This window comes from Orcinus orca, chromosome 11, assembly GCF_937001465.1.
Source record: "Orcinus orca chromosome 11, mOrcOrc1.1, whole genome shotgun sequence".
In the NCBI taxonomy this organism is placed as follows: Eukaryota; Metazoa; Chordata; class Mammalia; order Artiodactyla; family Delphinidae; genus Orcinus; species Orcinus orca.
In genome coordinates this window covers 45,692,116-45,717,283 of record NC_064569.1, presented here as the reverse complement: position 1 = coordinate 45,717,283, position 25,168 = coordinate 45,692,116, and the positions used below count along the sequence as shown (strand labels likewise).

The 25,168-nt window shown below is 55.9% G+C and overlaps 3 protein-coding genes across 10 annotated transcripts; 2 read left to right on the top strand and 1 right to left on the bottom strand.

The window, feature by feature from the left end:
• The first annotated feature begins 41 nt into the window (after positions 1-41).
• Positions 42-3,048, top strand: CDK4 (cyclin dependent kinase 4). Of its 4 annotated transcripts, none has more exons than XM_004276567.3 (8): positions 42-283; positions 728-964; positions 1,128-1,263; positions 1,379-1,546; positions 1,711-1,820; positions 2,079-2,129; positions 2,270-2,405; positions 2,639-3,048. In XM_004276567.3, exons 2-8 carry the CDS (start codon positions 747-749, stop codon positions 2,729-2,731), a joined length of 912 nt encoding a protein of 303 aa, XP_004276615.1. In that variant the 5' UTR covers positions 42-283; positions 728-746; the 3' UTR covers positions 2,732-3,048. The 4 variants fall into 4 exon arrangements, with proteins under 4 accessions (XP_004276615.1, XP_033296379.1, XP_033296378.1 ...); XM_033440488.2 differs by having other exon boundaries at positions 62-283; positions 710-964; XM_033440487.2 differs by having other exon boundaries at positions 63-283; positions 670-964.
• A 182-nt stretch (positions 3,049-3,230) lies between these two features.
• On the bottom strand, positions 3,231-6,179 carry TSPAN31 (tetraspanin 31). Of its 2 annotated transcripts, XM_004276566.3 has the most exons (6): positions 5,798-6,128; positions 5,086-5,253; positions 4,731-4,811; positions 4,300-4,431; positions 3,870-3,983; positions 3,231-3,769 (listed from the first exon to the last, which is right to left on the bottom strand). In XM_004276566.3, the coding sequence occupies exons 1-6, from the start codon at positions 5,858-5,860 to the stop codon at positions 3,695-3,697; spliced, it is 633 nt and encodes a 210-aa protein (XP_004276614.1). In that variant the 5' UTR covers positions 5,861-6,128; the 3' UTR covers positions 3,231-3,694. The 2 variants fall into 2 exon arrangements, with proteins under 2 accessions (XP_004276614.1, XP_033296384.1); XM_033440493.2 differs by lacking the exons at positions 4,731-4,811; positions 5,086-5,253 and having other exon boundaries at positions 5,798-6,179.
• A 334-nt stretch (positions 6,180-6,513) lies between these two features.
• AGAP2 (ArfGAP with GTPase domain, ankyrin repeat and PH domain 2) lies at positions 6,514-24,892 on the top strand. Of its 4 annotated transcripts, XM_033440479.2 has the most exons (20): positions 6,514-6,646; positions 7,811-7,914; positions 15,100-15,158; positions 15,799-15,886; positions 16,071-16,156; positions 16,304-16,451; positions 17,493-17,627; positions 17,957-18,066; positions 18,486-18,644; positions 18,806-18,892; positions 18,976-19,080; positions 19,518-19,680; positions 19,863-19,982; positions 20,697-20,825; positions 21,742-21,801; positions 22,035-22,183; positions 22,285-22,375; positions 22,492-22,714; positions 22,843-23,098; positions 23,278-24,892. In XM_033440479.2, exons 5-20 carry the CDS (start codon positions 16,091-16,093, stop codon positions 23,518-23,520), a joined length of 2,244 nt encoding a protein of 747 aa, XP_033296370.1. In that variant the 5' UTR covers positions 6,514-6,646; positions 7,811-7,914; positions 15,100-15,158; positions 15,799-15,886; positions 16,071-16,090; the 3' UTR covers positions 23,521-24,892. The 4 variants fall into 4 exon arrangements, with proteins under 4 accessions (XP_033296370.1, XP_004276613.1, XP_004276612.2 ...); XM_004276564.4 differs by lacking the exons at positions 6,514-6,646; positions 7,811-7,914 and adding an exon at positions 11,506-13,426; XM_004276565.4 differs by lacking the exons at positions 6,514-6,646; positions 7,811-7,914; positions 21,742-21,801 and adding an exon at positions 8,345-8,598.
• Positions 24,893-25,168: the final 276 nt, after the last annotated feature.

The following is a 25,168-nucleotide window of genomic DNA, read 5'->3' as shown; positions in this document are numbered from 1 at the left end:
GTTCAAAGCCGCTCCCGGCTGCCCCTCTGCGCCTGAGTAGTATGGTCACGTGCTCCGAACGTCCGGCGTTCTCCCCGCCCCCTCGATTTCCGCGCGCCTCTTTGGCAGCTGGTCACATGGTGAGGGTGGGGGTAAAGGGGGCCGCTCTAGCCTGTGGCCTGTGTCTATGGTCGGGCCCGTAGCGTCCAGCTGCCCCGAACCGAGCTCTAGTGTATGGCGCGGCAGGAACCGGCTCCGGGGCCCCGATAACGGGCCGCCCCCGCAGCTCCAGACACGGGGTGAGGTAAGTGTAGCCCTTTCCAGGAATGGAGACCATACTCGCCCTCCACGGCTTCCTACGCGGGTTGGTTATGGAAGGGTCGCTCGAGGGCGGGAAGTGGGGCAGGGTGTGATATGTTCCTTTGTGGCCGTAGGAAGGTGCAATTTCAGGGACTGGGTGTAGGGTCTTCGATGTAGGGAGTGTGTCGTGTGGCATTTCCCTTGTGCGGGGTTCGATCGCCCCAAAGGAAAATGCATTTTTTTATTCTAGGAGCTCACGCGGCTGGAGGGGTTGGGGTTAGGGTCATTGTGTTACCTGGGAGTCGGCATCATGGAAGTTTGGGAAAGGGACGGGATGCTGTTGGTGTTGTCTTTGTGATGTCTTTTGTGGGAGTCACTTTGTTGCTGCAGGCTCATACCATCCGAACTGTGGAAGGAATTTCGGTGGTAGGAGTCTCTGTGATTGTAGGGTCTCCTCTGGTCTGAGAATGGCTACCCCTCGATATGAGCCAGTGGCTGAGATTGGTGTTGGTGCCTATGGGACGGTGTATAAGGCCCGTGATCCCCACAGTGGCCACTTTGTGGCCCTCAAGAGCGTAAGAGTCCCCAATGGAGGAGGTGCTGGAGGGGGCCTGCCCATCAGCACAGTCCGTGAGGTGGCTTTACTGCGGCGGCTGGAGGCTTTTGAGCATCCCAATGTTGTGCGGTGAGAAGATGGAGGGTTGGGAGTGGGTAGTAAAAGGGAAAAGACAACCTAACCTATAGGTGTGGAGTGGTGGTCAGGAGAGAAGTGGGGACCCTGAGGGAATAGAGGAGGCCATGTTGGGTCAAAGATGATTGCACAGTGAGTTACCATTTGTTCCGGACAGGCTGATGGACGTCTGTGCCACAGCCCGAACTGACCGGGAGACCAAAGTGACCCTGGTGTTTGAGCATGTGGACCAAGACCTAAGGACATATCTGGACAAGGCACCCCCGCCAGGCTTGCCAGTGGAGACCATCAAGGTGAGTAAGGTGGGCAGACACTGAGAGGTAGATTGGGACCTTTGTAGTAGCATCTGTTGTGATTTCAGGTATGGTGCCTAGTTCAGTTTCTCTGTACCTCCCCCTTCCAAACCAGGATCTGATGCGCCAGTTTCTAAGAGGCCTAGATTTCCTTCATGCCAACTGCATCGTTCATCGAGACTTGAAGCCAGAGAACATTCTGGTGACGAGTGGTGGGACAGTCAAGCTGGCCGACTTCGGCCTGGCCAGAATCTACAGCTACCAGATGGCACTTACACCTGTGGTCAGTAGAATGATGGCAGCCAAAATGGGTTCTGGCTGGGGGAGGAGAGTGATTGCCCATAGCAGTTGAGAAGGCATGTGTTTGTCACATCCTTGACTTTAGTGAAGCAGTTGTGCTTCAGGGTAATTCGTAGGGCCCTCATCCACTCTTCTTATTCCCGTTAGGTTGTTACACTCTGGTACCGTGCTCCAGAAGTTCTTTTGCAGTCTACATACGCAACACCTGTGGACATGTGGAGTGTTGGCTGTATCTTTGCAGAGATGTTTCGTCGAAAGTATGGGGCCCAAGTATCCTGAACATCTTGAATTTCCCAAATCTCATATTCGTAAACCACATCCATCCCCTGCCCACTCTTCCACTTGAATTCTGGCCACCTTGTCCGTAACCAGCAGGTCTGAAATGTCGTGGGATTAGGAATTTCGTAACCCTTTATTCTTCTTACCCTATGTTTTGAGCCACTAAGCAGTAGTCGTTCTACTACCGTATCTTTGAAAATGACTGCTACCTAAATGAATGTCTCTTTTCACCTTAGGCCTCTCTTCTGTGGAAACTCTGAAGCTGACCAGTTAGGCAAAATCTTTGAGTAAGTGACCTGCAGAGGGGAAGAGTTTTCCATTCTGAGTCCTTCTCTTTCTGCTGAGCCCTGAATGGCAACTGGCTCTGCCCCTGGAGATGGGGGCTGGAGAAGGGCCCTCCTGACCAGAACTCTCCTGTTCCCCATAGCCTGATCGGACTGCCCCCAGAGGATGACTGGCCCCGAGATGTGTCTCTACCCCGAGGAGCCTTTTCCCCTAGAGGGCCCCGCCCCGTGCAGTCGGTGGTACCTGAGATGGAAGAGTCTGGAGCACAGCTGCTGCTGGTACTGGGCTTGGGCGTGGGCATAGGGTGAGATTGGGGTGGAAAATGGAGCAGGATAAAAGGGACCCAAACACATGGTGGTTACTGAGACTTGTTGGTGGATGGGCTAGTTTTTATTGCTGCTTTGAATGGCTGTCCACAAAGAGGGATATAGAAAATAGCTCATCCCTGGTATTGTTGGGGGTGAGCGGAAGTCTTTTTTCATGGTTTTCTGACCTTTGCCTCCCTTCTCAGGAGATGCTGACTTTTAACCCACACAAGCGGATCTCTGCCTTCCGAGCCCTGCAGCACTCCTATCTACATAAGGCAGAAGGTAACCCAGAGTGAGCCATGGAATGGTTGCAGCAGAACCGAGAGAAGAGAAGCCAACATTTCCCTTCCTTTGAACATTTGAGTGGAGAGCCCCCCACTAAGAAGGTGATCCTCTGCCTTCATCTCTGAGGCTATGGAGACGACTCCAACTTTTTATAGAGAATATTTTGCTGCCTTAATGACATTCCCTTCCCACCCCTCCTTTTGAGGCTTATCCTCCTCTTGCCCCCTCTGTGTCCTTACGCCAAGGGGTATGTCCCTTGTTCTTCCCCTTCCCTATACCTTGATATTGGGATCCTTTTTTATACAGGAAAAACAACAAAACAAAGAAATCTGGTCTTTTTTTTTTTTTTTTTTTTTAATGTTTCTTTCTCTGGTTGGCTTTGCCGTTTGGGGATTTGAAAAAACCATTTGGAAGATGGAACTTCCCCGCACATTCTCCTTAGGTCACAGGGCCTACATAGTCAGTGGAGCCCCTCAACTAACTAAAGAGAAGAAAAGGCACTTACGTTGCTTCTTTGATTATGGAGTTTAAATGGTTTTTATTTTTATATTCACTGAACTTCCCCAAACCGAGTCCTGCTTATTACACGAGTGCTTGGTTTTCTCTCTGGATCTGTCCCTGATTTACTCTTGGAGCAAAGATGTGTTGAGATGGTCTAGTGTGTGGAAGGGAGCAGAGGGGAAATAGCCAAGAATGACTCCAATCCCCATCCCATTTCATGCACTGCCAGGAGCTTCCCATATTCACTTAGGGAGAGAGGAAGGAAGGTTTTTCTTTATTCCTTATAATCTTACTCCCAACAAAAGATGCCAAGGCATAAAGCCTAGCTGTTCAGTCATCTTTAGGGAGCATGGCAAAGGGCCTTTCCTTTTTCTCAAACAAAAAGGGCTGTAGACCCCAGGTTTTCCCTAAGCGAGGAAGAAAAAGCTTAGGGAAAGCAGACAGCAGGAGAGAAGTCAGAAGGATCCAAAGTCTCATAGAAAGGCACTGGGGTTGGCTCGAGGATCCTTCTGATTCCGAAATCTCATTGCTAGCCACATACCAAGGATCTGTGGAAGCAAAGGGAAAGAGATAAGCACCAATTCTGAATCTCTGGGGCTAAGCCTTAGAGATGCAGAGAAAGGACATAAGGGAACTAGAGAATGTTACCTCTGTAAAGCTAAAGAAGAGCCCAACGCCCCCCAGGATTTTCAGGGCTTCGTCGGAATGCTTAAGAAACTTCTCTCCACACATCTGGCACGTGGGGCTCCGGCTCTTGCAGATCTGAGGATAAAACACACGTATGTGTGTCTGAGGATGCAGAATCGTTACAGTGCTCTATCCTAATATCTATGATGAATGACCCTAGAAACTATCTTCCAGTTCCTGATCAGTACCCTACAGACTGGAATCTCACTTGGCTAATTCTCTAGTCTCTGTATCCACCCCACCACTCCCACCAGCACACAGCCCCAGTACAAGTGAGCTACTAGAGAGGCAATCACGTTCAAACTCAAATCTGCCAATTTGGGCATTGGCCTTGCCCAGTGTCAGTCCATTCCCGCCCTGGCACCCTGCACGCTTTCCCACACCAACTCACTGCAGTGCAGAAAGCATAATCTTGTTGGTCCAGGGTTGTGAGGTTGAACAGGCCACAGCAATCAAAACTTCTTTCCAGTTCATCCCGGGTCTTGTTGCTCATGACCCACCAGGAAGCATTGATGACATCTGTCTGCAGGGTACAGGCAGAAGAAAAGTACTTGCTGCTAACCTTAAGAACCCCCTACATCCTGATCCCAGTTCGAGTAAAGGGAGTTAACATCCTTCAGAAGCAAAGGTGCAGACACAGTGATAACTACCCACTTCCTCTGGATCATCCTCATGGACAATTAGCCAGACATCCCAGAGGAAGCAAATGGCCCCAGATTCTGGAAGTAGTGGACCTAAGAATGACCTTTGGGGCCAGACTGAGAGTAGAGTTAGAGGTTAGAGGCGGAAAAAAATCAAGTACCTGAAAGGGCACCCTCTTACCTGTTTGCTTAGGTTAATAGCCAGACATGAGCAAGAGATTCCAAACTGGAAGATGAAGACCAAACCAAGGATGATCATGTACTGAGAGGAAGAGTTATGGAGGAAAAAAAAAAAAAGTCCTAGATTCTTTTATGTTCCACCTATAATAACTATCTGATCTAGTCAGAGAACTTATAAAATTATGTCAGTTGAAAACAATAAAATCATCAGCTTCTGTTTCATAGAGTATGGTATAAGGGAGGGCAAGGAGGCATATCCCCAAGGTGCCTGAGGTCTCCTACCCTTGTCACTAACTTCCTAGCTGACTCGGCCCTCCCACGAGCCCCAGTGCCCCCATCACTTCAGGTCAGGATACAAAGAACAGCAGTACTTGGTGGTGGTTGACAGCACCCACCAGTCCAGCCACCGCGATGAGAAGAAGGAAGACTCCCACAACGATGACTCCTCCGATGATGTGGATGCTGGACACCAAACCCAGGCCCCTAGCCCAAGCAGCCACTCCAATGAGCAACAAGCCTACCAGCTATGGGAAACACAGCAGGTACATCTCAAAAGAATTCTAGTGTGCACCACAGCCAAAGGCCATGGCCGGGGAGGGGGGGGCGGGGCCCGGGGGTTGGACAAAAAAGAACTGAGTTTTGTGTGAATGAAGGAGAGGAAGTGCTACTATCAGGGCCGGGAGCATCCCTGGGCGTTCCTCCCATCAGAGGTCAGAACGGCTGGGATAGGGGTGGGAGGTGGCAGGGATAGTAGAGTCTATGAATGTAAAATGGAACGTTTAGCTTCATCCATCACTTCTATTTGGGAGAAACTTAAGTTCACAAGAGGGAGGGCTGGGCCTTTAAGCCCACAGCCTTCAGTTCATTACCCCCACCCCCAGACAAACCCTCTGATCACCGGAAGTCTCCCCTCATCCCACGGAAGTCCCCAGGAATTCCCTCTTCGCCGGAAGTTCCCGGGAATCTTCCCGGAATCCCCAGTACACCCCTCTCCCCATCGGAAGTACCCTAGAGATTCTCCCTGCTCGCTTTTCCGCCCTGAAGCTTCCCCCACCTCCCAAACCTCACCATGTAGACTACGTTGAGCGCGCACAGCGCATTCTTGGAGCAGGCAAAGCCTCCGCAAACCATCTCCCCAGCTTTGGGGACCCAAGTGGTCCCAAGGACTTGGGGGGAGGGTCGTGGGTACCGTCTTCTTGGACCCCGACAGCTTCTGTCTCTTTAAATCGAGTCCAGCCAAACCCAATCCTCTGCGCCTGCACCGTCCCACCCCTGCCTTTGCATTGGCGAAACTCGGGGCTAATCCAGGACGTCGATGGCCTGAATGCCAATCAATCTGCATTGCGTCACTGAACCGCCTGCCGGCCCCTCCTTTTGGTTCTTTATTGGATGAAACTTAAAACTGGGGGCAGGGCTTCCAGAGATTCTCAAAGTGACCAGAGCCTAAACTTCAAAACCCCGGATTGAAAACAGAGCTTTCTGTGGTGGCAGCTGGAAGAGGTCTTATCCGAGGGAGGAGGCTCTAGAGAAACTCCGGTGAAGAGAGAGAAGGTGCCGGTGAAGAGAGAGAAGGTGCCGCTTCGAGGGCCGGGTGAAAGGGCTCCTCCCCTCAAGGGAGTGCCCTCCCGCCCCTTTCCCCTTCTCCTGCAGTGACTTCATGATGACGCCCTCGTTCGCTGCTATTGCGTCACACGCTGGAACACCCAGAGAAGCAAAATATTGAGCTATTTACCCCGGCTACAGAGGCCCCGGGTTGGGCACAGCGACACCTAGCAAATACATGTTTGCAAGTGCGTCCACTGGTACACATGGTCTGTTCCATATCCCCTCCTAACGGGATGTGTGAACATGCTAGACATTCAATATGAAAAACAGCAGCCTCGGGCCGGCGCATTCCTGTATGTGACAAAGCCACAGGTACAGACATGAGTGTGCTGGAGTCTTCAGAGTACATGCCTGATCCTGGGCGCGTAAAAAAAAAAAAAAAAAAAGACAAAGGGAGGGGTCTGGAATATGCATAAATATGAGGGGAAGGAGGAGTCCACATTTTCACTAGGAGCGGCCATAGTGGTTGATCAATATTTGTTTATTATTAAATAAGTGCTTTGACACACGGCCTTCTTCGTGGGGATGGGAAAGGGCATAGTTCCTCTTTCCCCCAAGAGAAAGAGGCAGTCATAGTAGGAACACAAATGAAAAACCTCCCTTCAAACCCACAGAATGATTTACATTTGTGCGTACTTAGATTCTATGACTGCGTAAGTGGCATCATCTTACCGCTAGAGTCAGACTGCATGGGTTCCAACTTTGCCACTTACTAGCTGTGTAACCTTGGCTAGTTACTTAAGCTTTGGCCTGTGCCCGTTTCCTCATCTGTAAAATGGGGATAAATAACAATACACCTATCTCTTGGGTTGTTGTGAAAATTGAATGAGTTAATATATGTATATAGAATGCTTAGAACAGTACCCGGCACATAGTAAACACTCATTGTTAGTTATTATTGTTCAGGCTATTTTACAGTTGCCCGTGGGTAATCCTAACCCTAATTCTCCTCTCCAGCTACACATTAATATATTAAAATCCGCTATCCTTCACGAATTAGTATCAGTTAGATACGCAGGAGAAGAGGCATTTGGCAGGGCCAGAAAGGTTTGAGTCCTGAAACAAAATGATTACATCAAACTATCCACTATTTCCCCCCTCACCCACCCCTGCATCTTCATTCTGTCCTTCAATTCCTCATCCACCCTCTTCTCTCTCAGGTCCTAAATCAAGGGCAAGACAGTGGTATTAGGGATAAGGGGAACTTGTTGGCAAGCATCTTAGTTGGCTGGTGTAGTGAAAAGGGTATCAGGACTATAATCAGAAGACCTAGATCGGTATCCTTGTGTCACCTCTTACTGGCCTCTCTGAGCTTCAGTTTCCTTTTCTGCAGAATAGGGATAAAAATCCTACCCCTTGGGCCTGTCGTGAAGTCTATATGTGTGAAAGTGTGTTGTAAACTATTAAGTGTTATAGATGAGTTAATTATTATGAAACTAATTGAACATGGAGCCTTGTGGTTTTGTCTGATTATAGGTTACTGTCCTCCATAACCTGTTCTCCCTGTACCTACTTGGCCCTTTAAAGCAGGAGGTGGTTGCAGTGGGGAAGCCGACTAAGGAAGGGTTACATTGCAAGAGGTAAGTATTTGAACTCTTTGGATGTGCGGAGTAGGTGGGGAGTACAACTGTAAGCTGGAATGCAGGGCATTAAAGGTGGCAGACCGGGTGTGTATGGATTCCTGTAAGAGTTTGAGACTGAATACAAACCTGTAGGTCATCAAGAGTTTGGGATTACACCTGGGACCTGGTGTGCCACATTCTCCCAGCACCAACACCCATCTTAATTAGCCACCTCCCGCAGGATGCCCTGGGATGCTTGTTAAGGTCTCTCCATCCACCTGGCTGGGGAATCGTAGCAGGGACCAGCTGGCAGAGCTGATAGGCCAACGCTAGAGGGGGTGGGTGGTGTAGGAGGTAGTGCCGACCCAGGCTGTGGGTTTGAAACTCACCAGTCAGGAAGTGAAGTCGACAGACGGAAGGGCAGGCAGGGGAGGGGAGTTCTGGGGCGCAGCAGAAGAGGCCTTCTGGGGTTTGGAGGCAGTGGGGCCATGGGCTTCAGGGCCAGAGGTTGCTTTTAGCCCAGCAAGACAGATCTGGGCAACATGAATGCCCAGAGGCAGTTGGCTGTAGCTGCAGTGAGAGCAGAAGTCAGACGACATGAGGTGACCAGGCAGGCTCTAAGCTGCCTCAGGAAGCTGGCAGAGAGGGTGAGCGACCCTGAACTTCGGGACAGCATTCAGACCTCAGTGGACCGCATACGAGGTAAGAGAAGGATTAGCTCCCATCTTGGGTGTATTGGGGACCAGCAGGGGCATATAAGGGCTTGCTGGATCATACAGCACTTCCCAATCAGCCACTTTCTAGTCCCCAAGATGGAGCTGGGACTCTGGGGGAAGAATATATTTGGAAAGAATGGAAAAAGACATGGGAGGTATCATTCTTCCTCTTTCCCCAACTCTGATCCTTCTCCCAGGGGATCAAAATACAGGTCACTGCTGAGCTGAACTTGACAATGGAGAAGTGGGTGAGCATGGGGAAGACAGGCCGTGACAGACCCATGGTAGACTTGGACCCTGCCTGGGGAGTCCGGGGCAGGAAGCAGTTTGGGGCAGGAGGTTCTGGGACTGGATAATGTGGTCATTCCCAGGACCCATGAAGGATCAGTGACCTCTTGTTCTCCAGCTGTAGAGAGAACACACACACACACACACACACCACAACAGATTGAAATACACCACGCAGAGTATCTCAGGCTCCCAGACATACACTAACGCTCACATAGCATGCTCTGCACAGCCGAAGTGCAAAGAAGTTCCCAGGACTCTCCTCGGTCCCCTCTCCTCCCCGTGCTCACGTTCCTGTCTGCCCCCCCCCCCACACCTTCCGCCCTTCGTCCTTAGTGCCATTAGAGCAAGTGATGACAACACAGGGAGGAAGTGCTGCTATGGCAACACCATCCGCCACATCCTCCTGCCCACCCCAGCCTTCAATCCTGTGGTGGGGCCCTGGCAGGAACAGCTTCTCTCTATCCACAAGGCCCCACCACTAAGGAACTGGTGGAACTGGAGGTCACCTCTGGTCTGGTGTCATCTAATTTGCCCCGAAGCTGCAAAGAGCCAATAAAAGCCGGCTGCTTTGCTCATGAAAGGTGTCTGGGAGAAGCACATCCTCCATCATTTCCTGGTCTCTTCCAGCCTCTCCATTCTTAGCTGCTTACCTGGGGGTTGGGGTGGGGGGGTGGGCAAGATACTGTTCTTTCCATCAAGGATACCTCCTGCCAGACCCCTCTGATAGTAGAGGCCGTCAGAGCATAACTTGGGGAAGAACCAGTTTGGTTCAGGTTCCTAAGGGAACAGTCTGATTTCCTTCCCATTTCCTTTCTTCCAGTAGTGCCCCTCTCACCTCCTGTCCCCCACCATTTGCCAAGAACTATAGCTGATACCTTCCCTACAGCTGTTGGAAAGGCAGACCTAGGGGGGAGTGGCCCCATGGGGCCTCCTAGGGAGGAACTCCAAGCTCCACCCCAGTAGGAAAAGAAAAGGGTGGGGGAGGAAAGAGGTTTAGTCAGGTAGAGGAACTCAGTTTAGCTCTGGAGAGGAGGGAGTGAGGAGGGGTGGAGGCTGAACTCTTTGAGAAGACCACTCTTCATAAGTGATTTTTGTTCCACTCTAAGAGTCAGTATTCTGTTCCCATTGAACTTAAAGGAAAACTGAGGCCACCAAAGGAAGGAAGGAGAATTAAGCCAGAATCAGCAAATCTTCACCTTCTCTTTCAGAAAAGGCTGCTGAAGGGTCTTCTGTTCTGGGGATGGTGTCATCCTGACGCTGCGGTGGGAGGGGGGCTCTGGGGGGCGGTGCTGACCTCGGGACAGGTCCGCGGAGGGAAAGGGCACCCAGCATCCTGGTACTGCCCCCCTACCTTACCCCCTACCAGGCCGAGCATGCCGCTGGCTCCAGCCTCCGAGAGCCGCCCACGGCAGCACTTATTATAGTCTCCGCTGCGTCAGGAGGGTGGGACGCCAAATTAGGGGAGCGCTGAGACTCCCCGAGTCCCAGGGAGGGGTCTCCAAGGCTGAGAGGAGGCCTCCCTCGACGCCCGCCCCACAACTGCCGGTCTCAGCCTCTGTCCCCCATCGGCCTACCCACTTCAACCTTCTCCCTGGGCTGGAGGACAGTAAGCCTTCAACTCCAAGGTCCCTAAAGGGGTGGAGGACACAGAGCAGACGTTTTCCATTCTTGCTGTCTGTCTCCTCTTTAACCTTCTAAAAAAGCCCCACCCCGAAAACCTCAGGAGATTGAATGGAAACCCAGAAGAGGCCTGTACCCTCTGCCTCAACTGAGGGCGGTCTTTATATTCGGGGCACTAAATACCCCACACGTGGGTAGCCAGGTGTGAAGGTGGCGCCTCCATTAACCCCGAATCCCCTGGCGGGCGCCCCCACCCACCACGCACACCGATCCTCCTCTCTGCTTATCCCCGCTGTTTCGGAGGCACTCTTGGAGCTACGGTTGCTATGGAGACCGGATGAATTTTGGTATGGGGGGTGGTGTCAGTCTGTAGACGTATTCCTTCTCCTTCCACCCCGAGCTCGAGTCTTTTGACTCACTTTTCGGCCTGTGTTCCTCGACTCCTCAGATCTTTCCCCTCCTGAGGCACCCCCTCCTTCCACCCACCCTGCTAAGTTCCATGTTTGTCCCCATCCCCAGGGAACACTTTCCAAGTTCACTTTGGGACAGTTAGGCTCAAGTACGGCCCAGTCAATGCACCGCGTATGGAGGGTGGGGGTGGGCGAGGGGGCTGGGTCATGGGGAAGGGGACTCGTGCAAGTACCTGGGGGAAACAAGGGGTCCTGGGAAAGGGATTTCAGGGCTCCCCACTTTCCCACATCAGCTTCCCCAGAGTTGGCAGTGAACCCGCATTTGCTCCGTTTTCTCCGAGGATCGTCCACCCATACACCGATCTTTACTCTCGCGCCTAAATGTCATACCCAACAGTAGCGCTCCCTGACCGGGGTGTGCTAAGGGAGGGTGCTGGAGTGTTGGAGTAGGTGAGTCCAAGTTCCAGGAAATCCAGCCCAGGATTTGGGAGGGAAATCCAGTCCTGGATTTTGCACCGCCTTCGCAGACAGCCGTGCTGGGGGAGAGAAGGTGCGGGGGGAGATAGAGTGGGGAGGGGGGCCGGGGGCCGCCTCCTCCTCACTGTGAGGGGAGCGCCCGGACACAGCGCGCATCCGGACCAAGCCGAGCCCCGGCGAGCCCCCCAGACCCTGCGCCCGGATCTCACGCCCCTCCTCTCCTAGACCCTAGACCCGTGGGTGCCCACCCCCTCCGGCTTCCCTCCTTCCTCCCCCGCCGGCGCCTGTATCTCCATCCCCAGCATCCTCCCCGCGCCCCTGCGAATCCCCCGCACGACCAGCCCCATTAGCTTCCCACCCTCCTTAAGACCCCCTCTCCGACCCCCCCATCCGCGGCCTCTGCCCCTTGAGTCCCCATCCCCGCCGCCTCCCCCGCACCGGTTCTTCTCCCTAGCCTCGGGTTCCTCTTTTCTGCCCCCTTTTCCTCCCTCTCCCCTCTTTGCCCCTCTACAGTCCTCCCCGCCCTCCCCCGCCCATCTCAGCGCCGCCACCCAGGCCGGGGTGCGGGGTCCGGCGCGCCTCCCTGGAGCAGCACCAAGGTCCCGGGGCTCCAAAGGGGTGGGGGGGCAGGGCGGGGAGCATGGGGAGGGGGCGCCCCGTGTGATGGGAGGGGGGCGCAAGCGGAGGCGGCGGCGGCGGCGGCGACAGCGGAGCCGGGCCGGGGGCTCAGCGGGGTCCGGGGGCTGGGGGCAGCGAGCAGGGCGGCCCCATGGCCGGGCCCCCCTGAGGCAGTCCGGGGGAGTCCCCTCCCCTCCCCAGCTCGGGGGTCTCGGGGCCCCATGAGCCGGGGCGCGGGCGCGCTTCAGCGCCGGACAACGACCTACCTCATCTCGCTGACCCTGGTCAAGCTCGAGTCGGTGCCTCCGCCGCCGCCTTCTCCGTCTGCGGCCGCAGCTGGTGCCCCGGGGACCAGAGGTACCGAGACCAGGGATCCTGGTAGCCCCCGAGGCGCGGAGGAGCCGGGCAAGAAGCGGCACGAGCGTCTCTTCCACCGGCAGGATGCGCTGTGGATCAGCACGAGCAGCGCGGGCGCCGGGGGCGCCGAGCCCCCCGCCCTGTCCCCGGCTCCGGCCAGTCCGGCCCGCCCTGTCTCCCCGGCTCCCGGCCGCCGCCTCTCCCTCTGGGCCGCCCCTCCCGGGCCCCCACTCTCCGGGGGGTTGAGTCCCGACCCTAAGCCCGGGGGCGCCCCCACCTCCTCCCGGCGCCCCCTGCTCAGCAGCCCGAGCTGGGGAGGTCCGGAACCCGAAGGCCGGGCGGGCGGCGGCGTCCCCGGTTCTTCCTCCCCGCACCCCGGCACCGGCAGCCGGAGGCTCAAGGTGGCGCCTCCTCCGCCGGCTCCCAAGCCTTGCAAGACCGTGACCACCAGTGGCGCCAAAGCCGGCGGGGGCAAGGGCACCGGTAGCCGCCTGTCATGGCCCGAAAGCGAGGGCAAGCCCAGGGTCAAGGGGTCAAAGAGCAGCACCGGGACTGGAGCTTCTGCCGCTGCTGCTGCTGTCACCGCCGCCGCCGCCGCCGCCGGGGGAGGGGGAGCGGCAGCCACGACCGCAGGTGGGGTCGGGGCTGGGCCCGGAGCCCGCGGGAAGTTGTCCCCTCGGAAAGGCAAGAGTAAGACCTTGGACAACAGTGACTTGCACCCGGGACCGCCTGCTGGCTCTCCTCCTCCACTAACCGTCCCAGCAACCCTGGCTCCAGCCGCTGCTGTCACCGCCGCCTCCGCGCTGCCCACTGGGCCTGCACCTCCAGTCACTCTGGAGCCTCCAGCTCCCGGGCTGAAACGGGGCCGGGAGGGGGGCCGAGCATCCACTCGAGATCGCAAGATGCTCAAGTTTATCAGCGGCATCTTTACCAAGAGCACAGGGGGCCCTCCTGGCTCCGGACCTCCTCCCGGACCCCCGGTCCTGTCTTCTGGCAGCGGGTCTAGGGAGCTGCTGGGTGCAGAGCTCCGCGCTTCCCCTAGTGAGTAGGACCAGGGCCTGAGAACAGCGAGGGGAGGGCACCTGAAATGCTCAGCTTGGGGTGGGGGAGCGGTGTGCAGGACTGACTTAGAGAAGCTTCTTTCTTGGGTGGGTGGATGAACCAGGCTCAATTCTCTGCCAAGGACTGGGGCAAAGGATGAGAGGTCCTGGAGAGGGGTGAGTAGGCATTGCGGGACATGAGAGAAGACTTGATTTCAGAGGGACTCAGAAAGCCTCAGAGCTTTCTGGGAAAATAATGCCCTTGGTCAGCGTGGCTGTAGGAAATTGCTCCCAGAGAAGCCCCAGACCCCACTTCCAGCCTCAGCTGGACTCTGGGAGATGGAAACTGGGCTTTGCCTTACCCAGAGGAACACTGAAGGTGAAAGGGATGAGGAAGCCTCAGTTTCTCCTGAGCACTTGGGGTAGGTGGCATGAGCGTGACCTTGCAGGCAGCTCCTCGCCAGGGACAGGTCTTTTCCTGGGCTGAGAGCAGGCTAGTGAGGCAGCAGGGAGGCAGTGGGTTTCTTTCCAGGCAGTGAAGGCCGATTGGGCGGTACGGGAGTACGTGGGGGCTGGAACATGCTGAATACTTGAATGTGAAGGGAGAAGGGCTGATAGGAAGCCTCACTTCCCCCACCGCCCACCCCGGCCCCCTAGCAGCATTGAAACCCGCAGGGGACCGACCAGGAGTGACTCAGGGGGGTGGAACTGCTGCAAAGGCAATTCTTACCCCTGGAGACTTGGGAGAGGGTGCGGAGAAAGTAGTGTCTTTTTGCGGGGAGGGAGGTGTCTTTATTTATTTATTTTCTGGAAGAGAGAGGCGAGGGCGTCTTGGTTCAGCTCACACTCCCGGGAGAGGAGGCGGGTCCGAGAGCGCGGGCGGCCCCCGGGGTTTGGCTCTGGTGCGGGTGGGAGCAGATGGCTCCGGATCCCAGAGTTCCCGCCGCAGCTGCGGCGCCCCGGGAACGTCCGGCTAGTGTCAGGCGCGGGGGCTGGACCCGGCGGGCGGAAGGAGCATCCTTCCCTCCCCCGTGCCCCCCATCCCTCCCCAGGCCTGTGGCTTCTCTCGGCCAGGGAGTGGAGCCCTTCCCCACCGTTCTCTTGGAGGGTGCTTGTGGGAAGGGTATGGGAGAGGGAGGTATAGAAAAAATCCAAGCTCCATTTCTTGGGCTGTGGGGAGGGGTCAGGGGCACCGTGCCGTTGACCTTGAAAAGGGGGAAGGATATCCTCACCTCAGTTTCTGTCCTGTGAAATGGAGATTGAGGACGACCCACTCCCTTCTATGTCCCAGCCCCTCTTCCTGAGATCTGCCCTGAGAATCTGTCAGGCCGGTGGAGAGGACACCTTTTCTCCTTCCAGAGGGAAGAACCCGCCACGGTCAGAGCCTTGGTCCCTCGGTCTGGAGCAGGGACCTACGTTTGGGGATGTGCTTAAAGGGAGATGCCAACCGAAGTATTTTTGTCTTGCTGGCTCCGTTGCTAAGCAACCACTGAGCGGCAGCAACAGCTGTGGGGAGAGTGGCTAGGATGGGAGGACTGGGGACCACTCTCAAACCTAGCCTTTCCACAGAGCTCTCCAGTCCAGGCTGGGCAGCTACAAAAGGAGGAGGGCTAGCTGAGGTTTGGGAGCCCTCCTTGGCCTGGAGCATCCCCTCTTACAACTTTTCCGTTACAGAAGCTGTGGTCAATAGCCAGGAATGGACTTTGAGCCGCTCCATTCCTGAACTGCGCCTGGTAGGTAACCCAGTCCCCTTGTCTGTATGAAGATTGACCTCCCCCCCCAACCCCGCCCGCCACTGAACTCTCAACTCTCTCTTCTTCACCTCTTCCCTTCCCTCTCTGTGAGAATGGGGAATAGTTTTCCAGTTCTCCTGAGATTCTACCTTCATGGCACCTTCCTAGGACTTGATACATCCGCACAACCTTTTCTTCTATAGTCTCGCTTCTTCCTGCTTGTCCATGGTCCTCTTCCAGGCTTCTTATATCTGACCTCTCCCCTCTAGCCCTTCATGTTCTGTTGCCTAGAATTGGGTAAAATTTTCCAACTAGTGCCCAGAGCTGTGACATGCCCCCCACCAGACATGCATCTAGTATGTTTCCTAAACAACACAACAGCAAAAAAAAAAAAAAAAAGGTACTGAGTTGTTGACATTCTTCAGCTTGTTGTACGCTTCCAGCTTGACATCATTTCTTACACATGCATGGCCTGATCCTCCCAAATGCTGTCTCCTGACTGACTGTCAGCCAGGCCCTGTAGGACCCTGCTTGGATGATTTAACACTGCCAGTCCCTTTGAGTTCTCTGGAGTGTTCAGACTCAATTATCCTCCTTCCTCTTAATTCCTGAAATCTCTGTTCTACAACCTTGTCCTCAGGGTGTGCTGGGTGATGCCAGGAGTGGGAAGTCATCGCTCATCCACCGATTCCTGACCGGTTCATACCAGGTGCTGGAGAAGACAGAGAGTGAGTTTTCAGGAGCCATAGTAAGCTAAGGATTGGGGTCAGGGATCCAGGCAGTGTGATCAATGACTGCAGGTATGGAGACCAGAGGGAAGAATGAGGCCAGAATAGCTAAAGTACAAGGAGAATGGGGAGGTTTGGTGACTGTGACCTCTGACCTCCTACCACATCCAACTCTTCTGGACAGGTGAGCAGCACAAGAAAGAAATGTTAGTGGATGGACAGACTCATCTGGTGTTGATCCGAGAGGAAGCTGGGGCACCTGATACCAAGGTGAGGGATGAGATGATGGGGTAGGCAGGTGGGCTGGGGTCAGCACTAGCCAAAGGAGAGGGCTCTGGTTTCCCAGGTCTCCTTGGGAATAGCATCCAGAGGAGTGGACCTGTCTGACCATCCATTTGCTCCCTCACGCTCCGCAAGTTCTCAGGCTGGGCAGATGCTGTGATCTTCGTCTTCAGCCTGGAGGATGAGAACAGTTTCCAGGCCGTGAGCCGTCTTCATGGGCAGCTGAGCTCCCTTCGGGGGGAGGGACGAGGAGGCCTGGCCCTGGCATTGGTGGGGACACAAGGTAAGGAGGGGCTGGGGAAGTGCTGCTTTCAGGGGAGTTCCTACTGGGTATCACCCAACATAGGTGAGAGCTTGGTAATGTGTGGACACGGCTACTTGGACTCCAGTAACCCTCTGGAAGGAGCCTCGTCTCCAAATAACTTCAGTAACCCTCTGGAAGGAGCCTGGTCTCCCAAATAAGAGAGTCATTAAAGCAAGCATAAACTTACCAAGGTCTGAGAGAGAAAAGAGGACTCTCCAGGACGGAAGGGACAGCTACAGTGGCAGTCCTCATTCCTCTGAGATGTCACCTACCTTGTGTTTCTCACGCTGCCATTTCCTGATGCCACCACCATGGTAAATACAGTGAAAACCTCAGGCCCTAGTGTGGCTAGAAAGCCTTCTGCATCTTCCCCTTGCTACAGCTGGGTCAGGCTGACACTTTTCAAAGGAACTTATCTAAAAACAAAGAGAAGACACAAATGAAATGATGGAGAAAACACAGAGAGGGCCACCAGGCCATCTTTTCCAGCCGAGCCAGGAAAAGCTTCTCCGGTACCCACCTGTGTGAAGCCGGCAGGACTTTCTGTCTGGATGCCTATCTTGCAGGTGGCTGCTTCCACCTGTCGCTTGCCTCCTGCTTTCTTGCTGCAGATGAACAGTCCACCTGTTATCCGTGGACATTCAACCTCTTCCTGGTTCATATGCCAGGTGTCCTCCCACTCAGCTCAGGGTTCATTGAATTTGCAAGGCTGGGTGACTGTTACTCAGGAGTCTCAGCCATTTCAGACCTTATCAGGACGCTCCGTTCACCTCTGGAGTATTCTTTGAAGACACTCACACAGGGCTAACCCACCCTACTCATGCTGCAGCGGGGCATGTGAGCTGGGCTCGGCATTCACAAAAGGCTTACATGCTCCCATCGCCCTGGGTCATAGGAGGGATATTCTCTCATACCCTGTCCTAGTGGTCCCAGTCTAGGACTAGAGCCCAAGAGAAAGGAAAGCAGCAGAGTGGGGATGGGCCCCCCTCATCCAGTCCTCCCCCTTTCTTGTCCCCTTAGACCGGATCAGTGCTTCCTCCCCTCGGGTTGTGGGCGATGCTCGTGCCAGGGCTCTGTGTGCCGATATGAAGCGCTGCAGCTACTATGAGACTTGTGCGACCTATGGCCTCAACGTGGACCGGGTCTTCCAAGAGGGTGAGTGTGGCGATCCCCACATATGTGGGAACCAGGGAGCTGGGGACTAGGATATTCTTGGAGGTCACACATCCAGGCCTCTCTCTGTGAGTGACAGGAAATTAACCTGCATAGGAGGGAGGAGGGACCAGGGAGGTCAGAGAAGGTTTGGTTCATAGCCACAGGTCCTTCTGGACAGGAGGAGCTGGCTAGGCTACAGGTGGCATGAAGGCCACAGTGACAAGGAAGTTGAGACCTATGTTATCTCCTGGGGAGTTCTCAAAGCTGGGCAACGAAGGGTGGTCTTGGGTGTCTGCCCCGCTCATTCCTCCTCCTCCCCCTCCCCTCAGTGGCCCAGAAGGTGGTGACCTTGCGCAAACAGCAACAGCTTCTGGCTGCCTGCAAGTCCCTGCCCAGCTCCCCAAGCCACTCAGCTGCTTCCACTCCTGTAGCTGGGCAGGTGAGTTGGGGTTTCAGGGTCCACAGAGGGGCCGGTAGGAATCAGAGGAAGGGCTGGTGATCCAAGGACAGGTACAGAGAACCCAAGGAGGTTGCGGGAGGCAGATGGAAATGGCAGTGATACCATTTGTAGAAAGTGCGTTGGACTGGAAATCAACCGGGCTTGAAACACCCTTTGCAGCGTCCTTGAGCAACTCACCTAAACGTCCCAAGGTTGTCAGGAACATTGTATGGCATGATACTTGTGAAGTCAGCCTCTGCAAAATCTAAAGCACTGTGACAATGCTAGTTTTATTATTAATGATAATACAAATAAATGGTGATGAGATGAAGGAACATCTCAAATTCCTCAGAACTAGATGTAACTGTAGCTTGGTGGGGGGGCATCTCAACTGTTCTGACCCCTCCATCTGCCTGCAGGCTAGTAACGGGGGCCACACTAGCGATTACTCTTCTTCCCTCCCATCCTCACCCAATGTTGGTCACCGGGAGCTCCGAGCTGAGGCAGCTGCCGTGGCTGGATTGAGCACCCCAGGGTCCCTGCACCGGGCAGCCAAGCGCAGGACCAGCCTTTTTGCGGTATTGGACATTCTAACCTCCTATCATCCTGTCCTCTGTTACCTGCCCATCTTCCCTCATCCCTAGACCTCTCTGTTGGGCCCTTCTTCCTCTGTCTTCCCTGTCCTTCCGTCAGCATATCCCTCTATCCACCCTCTAACTGATGCCAGTAACCATTCCAGAATCGTCGGGGCAGTGACTCTGAGAAGCGGAGCTTGGACAGTCGGGGAGAGACAACGGGGAGTGGGCGAGCCATCCCCATCAAACAGGTGGGTGGCCCAGGGACCGGGGGCAGGCTGGGGGTAGGTGCTCTTAACTGGTTTTCTCCCATATGCCTCTTTCCGTTCTCCAGAGCTTCCTACTAAAGCGAAGTGGCAACTCCTTGAACAAAGAATGGAAGAAGAAATATGTGACCCTGTCCAGTAATGGCTTCCTACTCTACCATCCCAGCATTAATGTAAGTGCTAGAGACTGGCTGGGCCACACTGGCTGGCCTTGGATGTACTTCTAGGTCTCCCAGTCTGTGCCTCTGACAAACACCAACATCGGTTCTCGGAAGCACTAGTCCTATTCTTTTCAGTTTAGCAAACATCTGTTAGGCACCTACCATATGCCCATGCAGGAGATGGAAATGTGAATACATCTCCCTAGGACTTGCAGTCCAGTGGGAGAAAATGGAGGAAGGACCTCCACCTGGCCTGCCATTCGGGGATGCTTTCTGGAGGAGACAGTGCTGGGCCCGGTCTGTTGAGCTCATCCCCTAGAGCTCATCCCAACCCAGTCCGCTCCTAGAGCCCCCTCTCCAGCCCTTCTCTAGCCGATAGTATTGGCTGCTTCCCAGAACCACTGAGGACCCCAACCTTCCCTATACTCTCAACCCCTATACTGCTGCAGGATTACATCCACAGTACCCATGGCAAGGAGATGGACTTGCTACGAACAACAGTCAAAGTCCCCGGCAAGCGGCCGCCACGGGCCATCTCTGCTTTTGGCCCCTCAGCCAGCATCAATGGGCTGGTGAAGGACATGAGCACTGTCCAGATGGGGGAAGGCCCTGGTGAGTGGGGCTGATGACAAAGGGGCAGGAGAGGGGCCAGGGCTAGGAAAAGGAGGGGTAGTAGGGAAGAAGGAGTGGGACTGGTTAAGCAGGAAGGTGGGTGATGAAGAGGGACCATGTAAGGAGTGGGGCCCAGAGACTGAGTAGCTCACTGAGGATTTATCTTCTTCCCCTTCTGACAGAAGCCACCACTCCTACCCCAAGCCCGAGCCCCAGCCCCAGTTCCCTGCAGCCACCACCAGACCAGACATCTAAGCACCTGCTGAAGCCAGACCGGAATTTGGCCCGAGCGCTCAGCACCGGTCAGTGAGGACTCACCCTCCTTGCACTGTCTTCCAGATCCAGATGGGATGCAGTGAGAAGTGAAATTGGGGTGGGAGCTTGGAGGCTGAATGCGTGAGTGGACACCTTGAGCATCAACTGGGTGCCCAGGCATGTTTAGCATAATGGCTAACACAACTGGGTTCTAGAGCTAAGCTGCCTGAACTTGAACTTGAATCCTGGCTTGCCACTTGGGCAAGTTACTTGACCTCTCCACACCTCAGTTTCCTCATCTGTAAGAGGGAGATAATAGTTTCTACCTCAGACAGTTGCTTTGAGGCTTATACTGAGAACATTGTGCAGCACATAGCCAGCCATCAATGTTTGGAATGTTTGGAAATACGTATTTTTTAAAAATAGCGAGTAACATCGTAACAAATGGTCCTCACAACAACTTTGTCGGGTCAAGATTATTATCCCTATTTTAGGGATGAAGAAACTGAGGCTCAGAAGATTAAGTGACTTGCTCAAGGTCTCAAGGCCAGTAAGTGGCAGAGCCAGGATCTGAGTACAGGTCTGACTCTAAACCACTCATCTGCCCTCCTCCCCAGGAATGACCAAGGGGGACCTCCTAGAGAGGGTTGGTGAGGAGGGGGACCCTAAAATGCCAAATCTAGTTCAGGGGAGACAGGCTATGGAGAAATCAGGAAATCTATGGAGGGGGCAGCTGAGGCAGCTGTGTCCCCCTCCCTAAGACTGTACCCCATCTGGAGACCTGAGCCCCCTGAGTCGGGAACCCCCTCCTTCTCCCATGGTGAAGAAGCAGAGGAGGAAAAAGTTGACAACACCGTCTAAAACTGAAGGCTCGGCTGGGCAGGCTGAAGGTGAGGCCCTGGCGGACAGTTCTACTCCCACCCTGCACCCTCACCCCTAAACTCCAGATCCCTGACCTCACTCCTGCAGGAGGAGGAAAAGTGCCTGAGCTGAGTACTTGACTATGATTACCACTCTGCACATTATTTAGTGAAAAATGGATGGATGCCCCTCAGCCCCTGTCCTTCCTCCCATTCCCCAGCCAATGCCTTTTACCCCAATAGTCCCCAGCCCGTTCTCAGTGACCCCCCATGTCTGCAGCTCCTGCCCCCCCTCCTAATGACCCTCTCATTCCTGTTGCTGCCCTCAACTCTGCTTGTCACCCCAGCCCCTGCGCCCAGAAGGCCCCACAACCCCCAGGGACTCAGCCCCTGACCTCTATGTCCCCCACGACTCCTCAGCTCCTGGGCTCTGACCACCCAGCTCCTGTTCTCAATAACATCCTGTGATTGCCAAGCTCCCCCAACAGCCTTTGACTACAATGATTCCCATTCCTGCCCCTAGCGACTCCCCCCAGATCCTTGAGACTCCCCCTGAACCCCAGGGACCCCTCACCCCAGGCCTGTGAACTCCTGTCCCCTTTCCCCGTGTTCACTCAGATGCTGGCCATCCCTTCCCCTCCCAGAGACCCGGCTCCTCACCGGTCATGATAACCAGTCCCCACTGCCCCTGCTCTCTGCCGGGTGCTCAGACCCGGGTTCCAGATCTGCCTACTCTCATGGCTCTTGGCTTCTGCTCTACTCTGCTCCGGGGCCACTGACTTTAGTTCTGCTTTCTCTCCCCATCTGTCTGTCCTGCTTTGTCTCTGGAACTGTCTGTCACTATCTCTCTCTCCATCTCTCCATCTGCCTCTTTTTCTTCTTTCTTCGTTTCTTTCTCTCTTCTGCTCTTCATTCTGTCTCTATCTCCTTCGCTTCGGGAAACCAGCCAAGCGCAAAATGTGGAAACTAAAATCCTTTGGTAGTTTAAGAAATATTTATAAAGCAGGTAACAAGCGGGGAGCTGGGTGGGGCGCTCAGCTGGGGTGCAGAGGGGCGGGGGTGCTCCTGTCTTCCCCTGCATGTGCTCGGGCTTCCTGCTCTCCCCCACCCTCTGCTTCCCCAGTGACTCTGCCCCACTCCCAGGGGCTTGGGATGGATATCAGGGAGGAAGAGGGTTTGGGGAAGGCAGCTCCTGTTGGAATTCTGTCCCTCATGACCCCATCCCATCCCCCCACCCAGAGGAAAACTTCGAGTTCCTGATCGTGTCCAGCACTGGTCAGACGTGGCACTTTGAGGCAGCCAGTTTTGAGGAGCGGGACGCCTGGGTTCAGGCCATCGAAAGTCAGATTCTAGCCAGTCTGCAATGCTGTGAGAGCAGCAAGGTCAAGGTAATGGGTCGGGGGTCGGGCGGAGAGCAGAGGTGAGTGTCTGAGGAGTCCGGATAAGGGCTCAGAGGGAGAGTCAGTACTAACCCCAACCCTTCCTGCAGCTGCGCACAGATAGCCAAAGCGAAGCCGTGGCCATCCAGGCGATCCGGAACGCCAAGGGGAACTCTATCTGCGTGGACTGCGGGGCCCCCAGTGAGCGCAAGGGAGCAGTGGAGGGACGTGGGAGGGAGTGTGGTTCGCTGGAATTGATGAATGCTGGGGTTCCCGTGCTGCTCGGCCAGGAGCTGACCCCTGCATTCCGTCCCCAGACCCGACGTGGGCCAGCTTGAACTTGGGCGCACTCATCTGCATCGAGTGTTCTGGCATTCACCGGAACCTGGGCACACACCTGTCCCGCGTTCGCTCGCTCGACTTGGACGACTGGCCGCGGGAGCTGACCCTGGTGCTGACAGCCATTGGCAACGACATGGCCAATCGCGTGTGGGAGAGTGACACGCGGGGCCGTGCCAAACCCACGCGGGACTCTTCGCGGTACGCGTGCAGGAGAGGGGTAGGGGAGACTTAGGGTGTGCGGCTCCCGAGAGGGTCCCCTGGGTAGGGAGCAGAGGTCCTGGGCGCGGGGTCCCTAGAGCCCTTCCCGTTGATCCCTGGTCCTGCAGGGAGGAGCGTGAGTCATGGATTCGCGCCAAGTACGAGCAGCTGCTGTTCCTGGCGCCGCTGGGCACTTCCGAGGAGCCGCTGGGCTGCCAGCTGTGGGCCGCGGTGCAGGCCCAGGACGTGGCCGCCGTTCTCCTGCTTCTGGCCCATGCGCGACACGGGCCGCTCGACACCAGCCCAGAGGACCCGCAGCTTCGCTCTCCACTTCACCTGGCGGCCGAACTCGCCCACGTCGTCATCACGCAACTGCTGCTATGGGTACGTGAGCGGGGAGATGGTAAAGGGGTCTCTGAGGGCTCCGTCTGGCAAACAGCCAGGCGCGGGAGAGCCCGAGGGCCCCAAAGGGACCCTGGAAGTGGGCCCGGCGATCCCGGGGAGCCGGCGGGCGGGGATTGGCCCTGGGGACGCTCCGTAACGCGGCCGTCTCCGCCCCTTAGTACGGCGCCGACGTGTCCGCCCGCGACGCGCAGGGCCGCACGGCGCTGTTCTACGCCCGCCAGGCTGGCAGCCAGCTGTGCGCCGACATCCTCCTCCAGCACGGCTGCCCGGGTGAGGGCGGCAGCACAGCCACCACCCCCAGCGCGGCCACCACCCCCAGCATTACCGCCACGCCCAGCCCCCGTCGCCGGAGCAGCGCCGCCAGCGTGGGCCGAGCCGACGCCCCCGTCGCGCTGGTATAGTTGCGCCGCTGGAGAGACACCCCCTACCCCACCACGGGCCGGGCACGACCACACTGGGTGGACCGCTGGACAGATGCACCCACTCACCTCTCCAATCCGCACCCCGTCCCATGGGAGCACTTCTTACCCCCCCCCCCAAGAGGGCACAGCCCCCACGCCTCCCAGAAGACACAAACTCACCTCCCTCTCCCCAACGAGGCATGGAGACCCCATCTTGACACGCCCCCTCTCCACTGTTTGCACCCTCGGATTGCTCTGGGTCTACCCTCTGGGTGTTGGCGGCAGGGGACGCCCCCGTCACGGTCCCTGCTCCTGGCCGTTTGGATGTGCCCGCTCGCGCCCCCTAGGGGTGGGGGAAAAGACCCAGTCCTGCCTGTGCTCGACAGTCCCACGGCGCGCGAGCACTTACCCAGGCTGGCTCCTGGGGCGACGTCACGCCACAGGGAGGTGTTAGTAAGTGGGAGGGCTAGCCCTGGGACTTGAGGCCAATAAGGGGGACCCTACCCTTTCTATGCTAATCTCACTGCCCAGTGAAGGGGGAAGGGCAGCGAGGGGCAGGACCCCTGCTGCCCATGGGGGTAGGGGGTCCCCAACCCTTTCCGTGAAAGGGACCATGAGGAGTGGAAATCAGGACGTTCCCCCCACATCCACCCATGGATGGAAGCTAGAGGGTCGGGGGAGCCTAAAGCCTGGGTCCCTCCTCACTACCATCTCGGGAGGGAGAAGGGATGGAGCAGGAGCGGGCTAATGGGGACTTGGGAGGGGCCTTGTAATTTATTGCTTTGTTCCCCAACAAGGGGGCGGGGGCGGGCAGGGCTTGGGGAGGGCGTTTCAGGGTAGGGGAAGCCAAGGGTGGGCAGAGGGTGGGGTGGGGTGGGGTGCTCTCGGGTTGTGAGTGTCTGTGACCGTGACTGCGTACCTGTGACTGTGCAGCGCCCGTGGTGATCTGGGGTAGGCGGCACCCCTACAATGGGACCCCTCCCCCACTGTTCTTCCTGTCCAGCCCCTCCCTTCCACTGGAGCAGCTCCAGACCCAGCCCTCAACCCCAGGATCCCTCCCAGCCAGGGTTAAGAGAATGTGAGGTGGCTGGGAGGGTCTCCAGGCCCCCTGCCTCATCTCCGGAAAGGGGGTGCTGGGGTGAATTTACCTGGCCCAGCCCCGCCTCCTTCAGTCAACCCAGCCCTTGGGCCGTCTGTGTCAGTGGTTTCCGGTATTTTTTTTTTTTCCTGGCTAAAATATTTTGCAAAGGACCAGGTAACTGGGGAGAGGAGAGGGGCGGGGGCAGGGGGGGAATACCCGCCCCTCATCTCCTCCAAGGCAGGTGGTGTGAATCTTCTTCAACAGCAATTAAAGAGGAAGTGATTTTGTCTAGGGGGTGAGCTGCTGGTCTGTTCTTGAAGAGTTGGGTCAGGGAATGGCCTTGGTCAAGGTGGGGAATTGGAGGTGGGAGAGGGCCAGGGAGGGTGCCTCCTGCTGGGGCTGGTGTCAGGGCAGTATCCAAGGGCGCGGGGGCAGTAGGTCAGATGCTCCATCATGTACAACAGTTCCAGGTTCATGTAGTGGAAGGAGACGGGCAGGTCAGGGCAACAGTGGGGACCCAGGGAGCAGAGAAGTCACTGACTCCCAAGATGACTCCTGTTTTGGGAA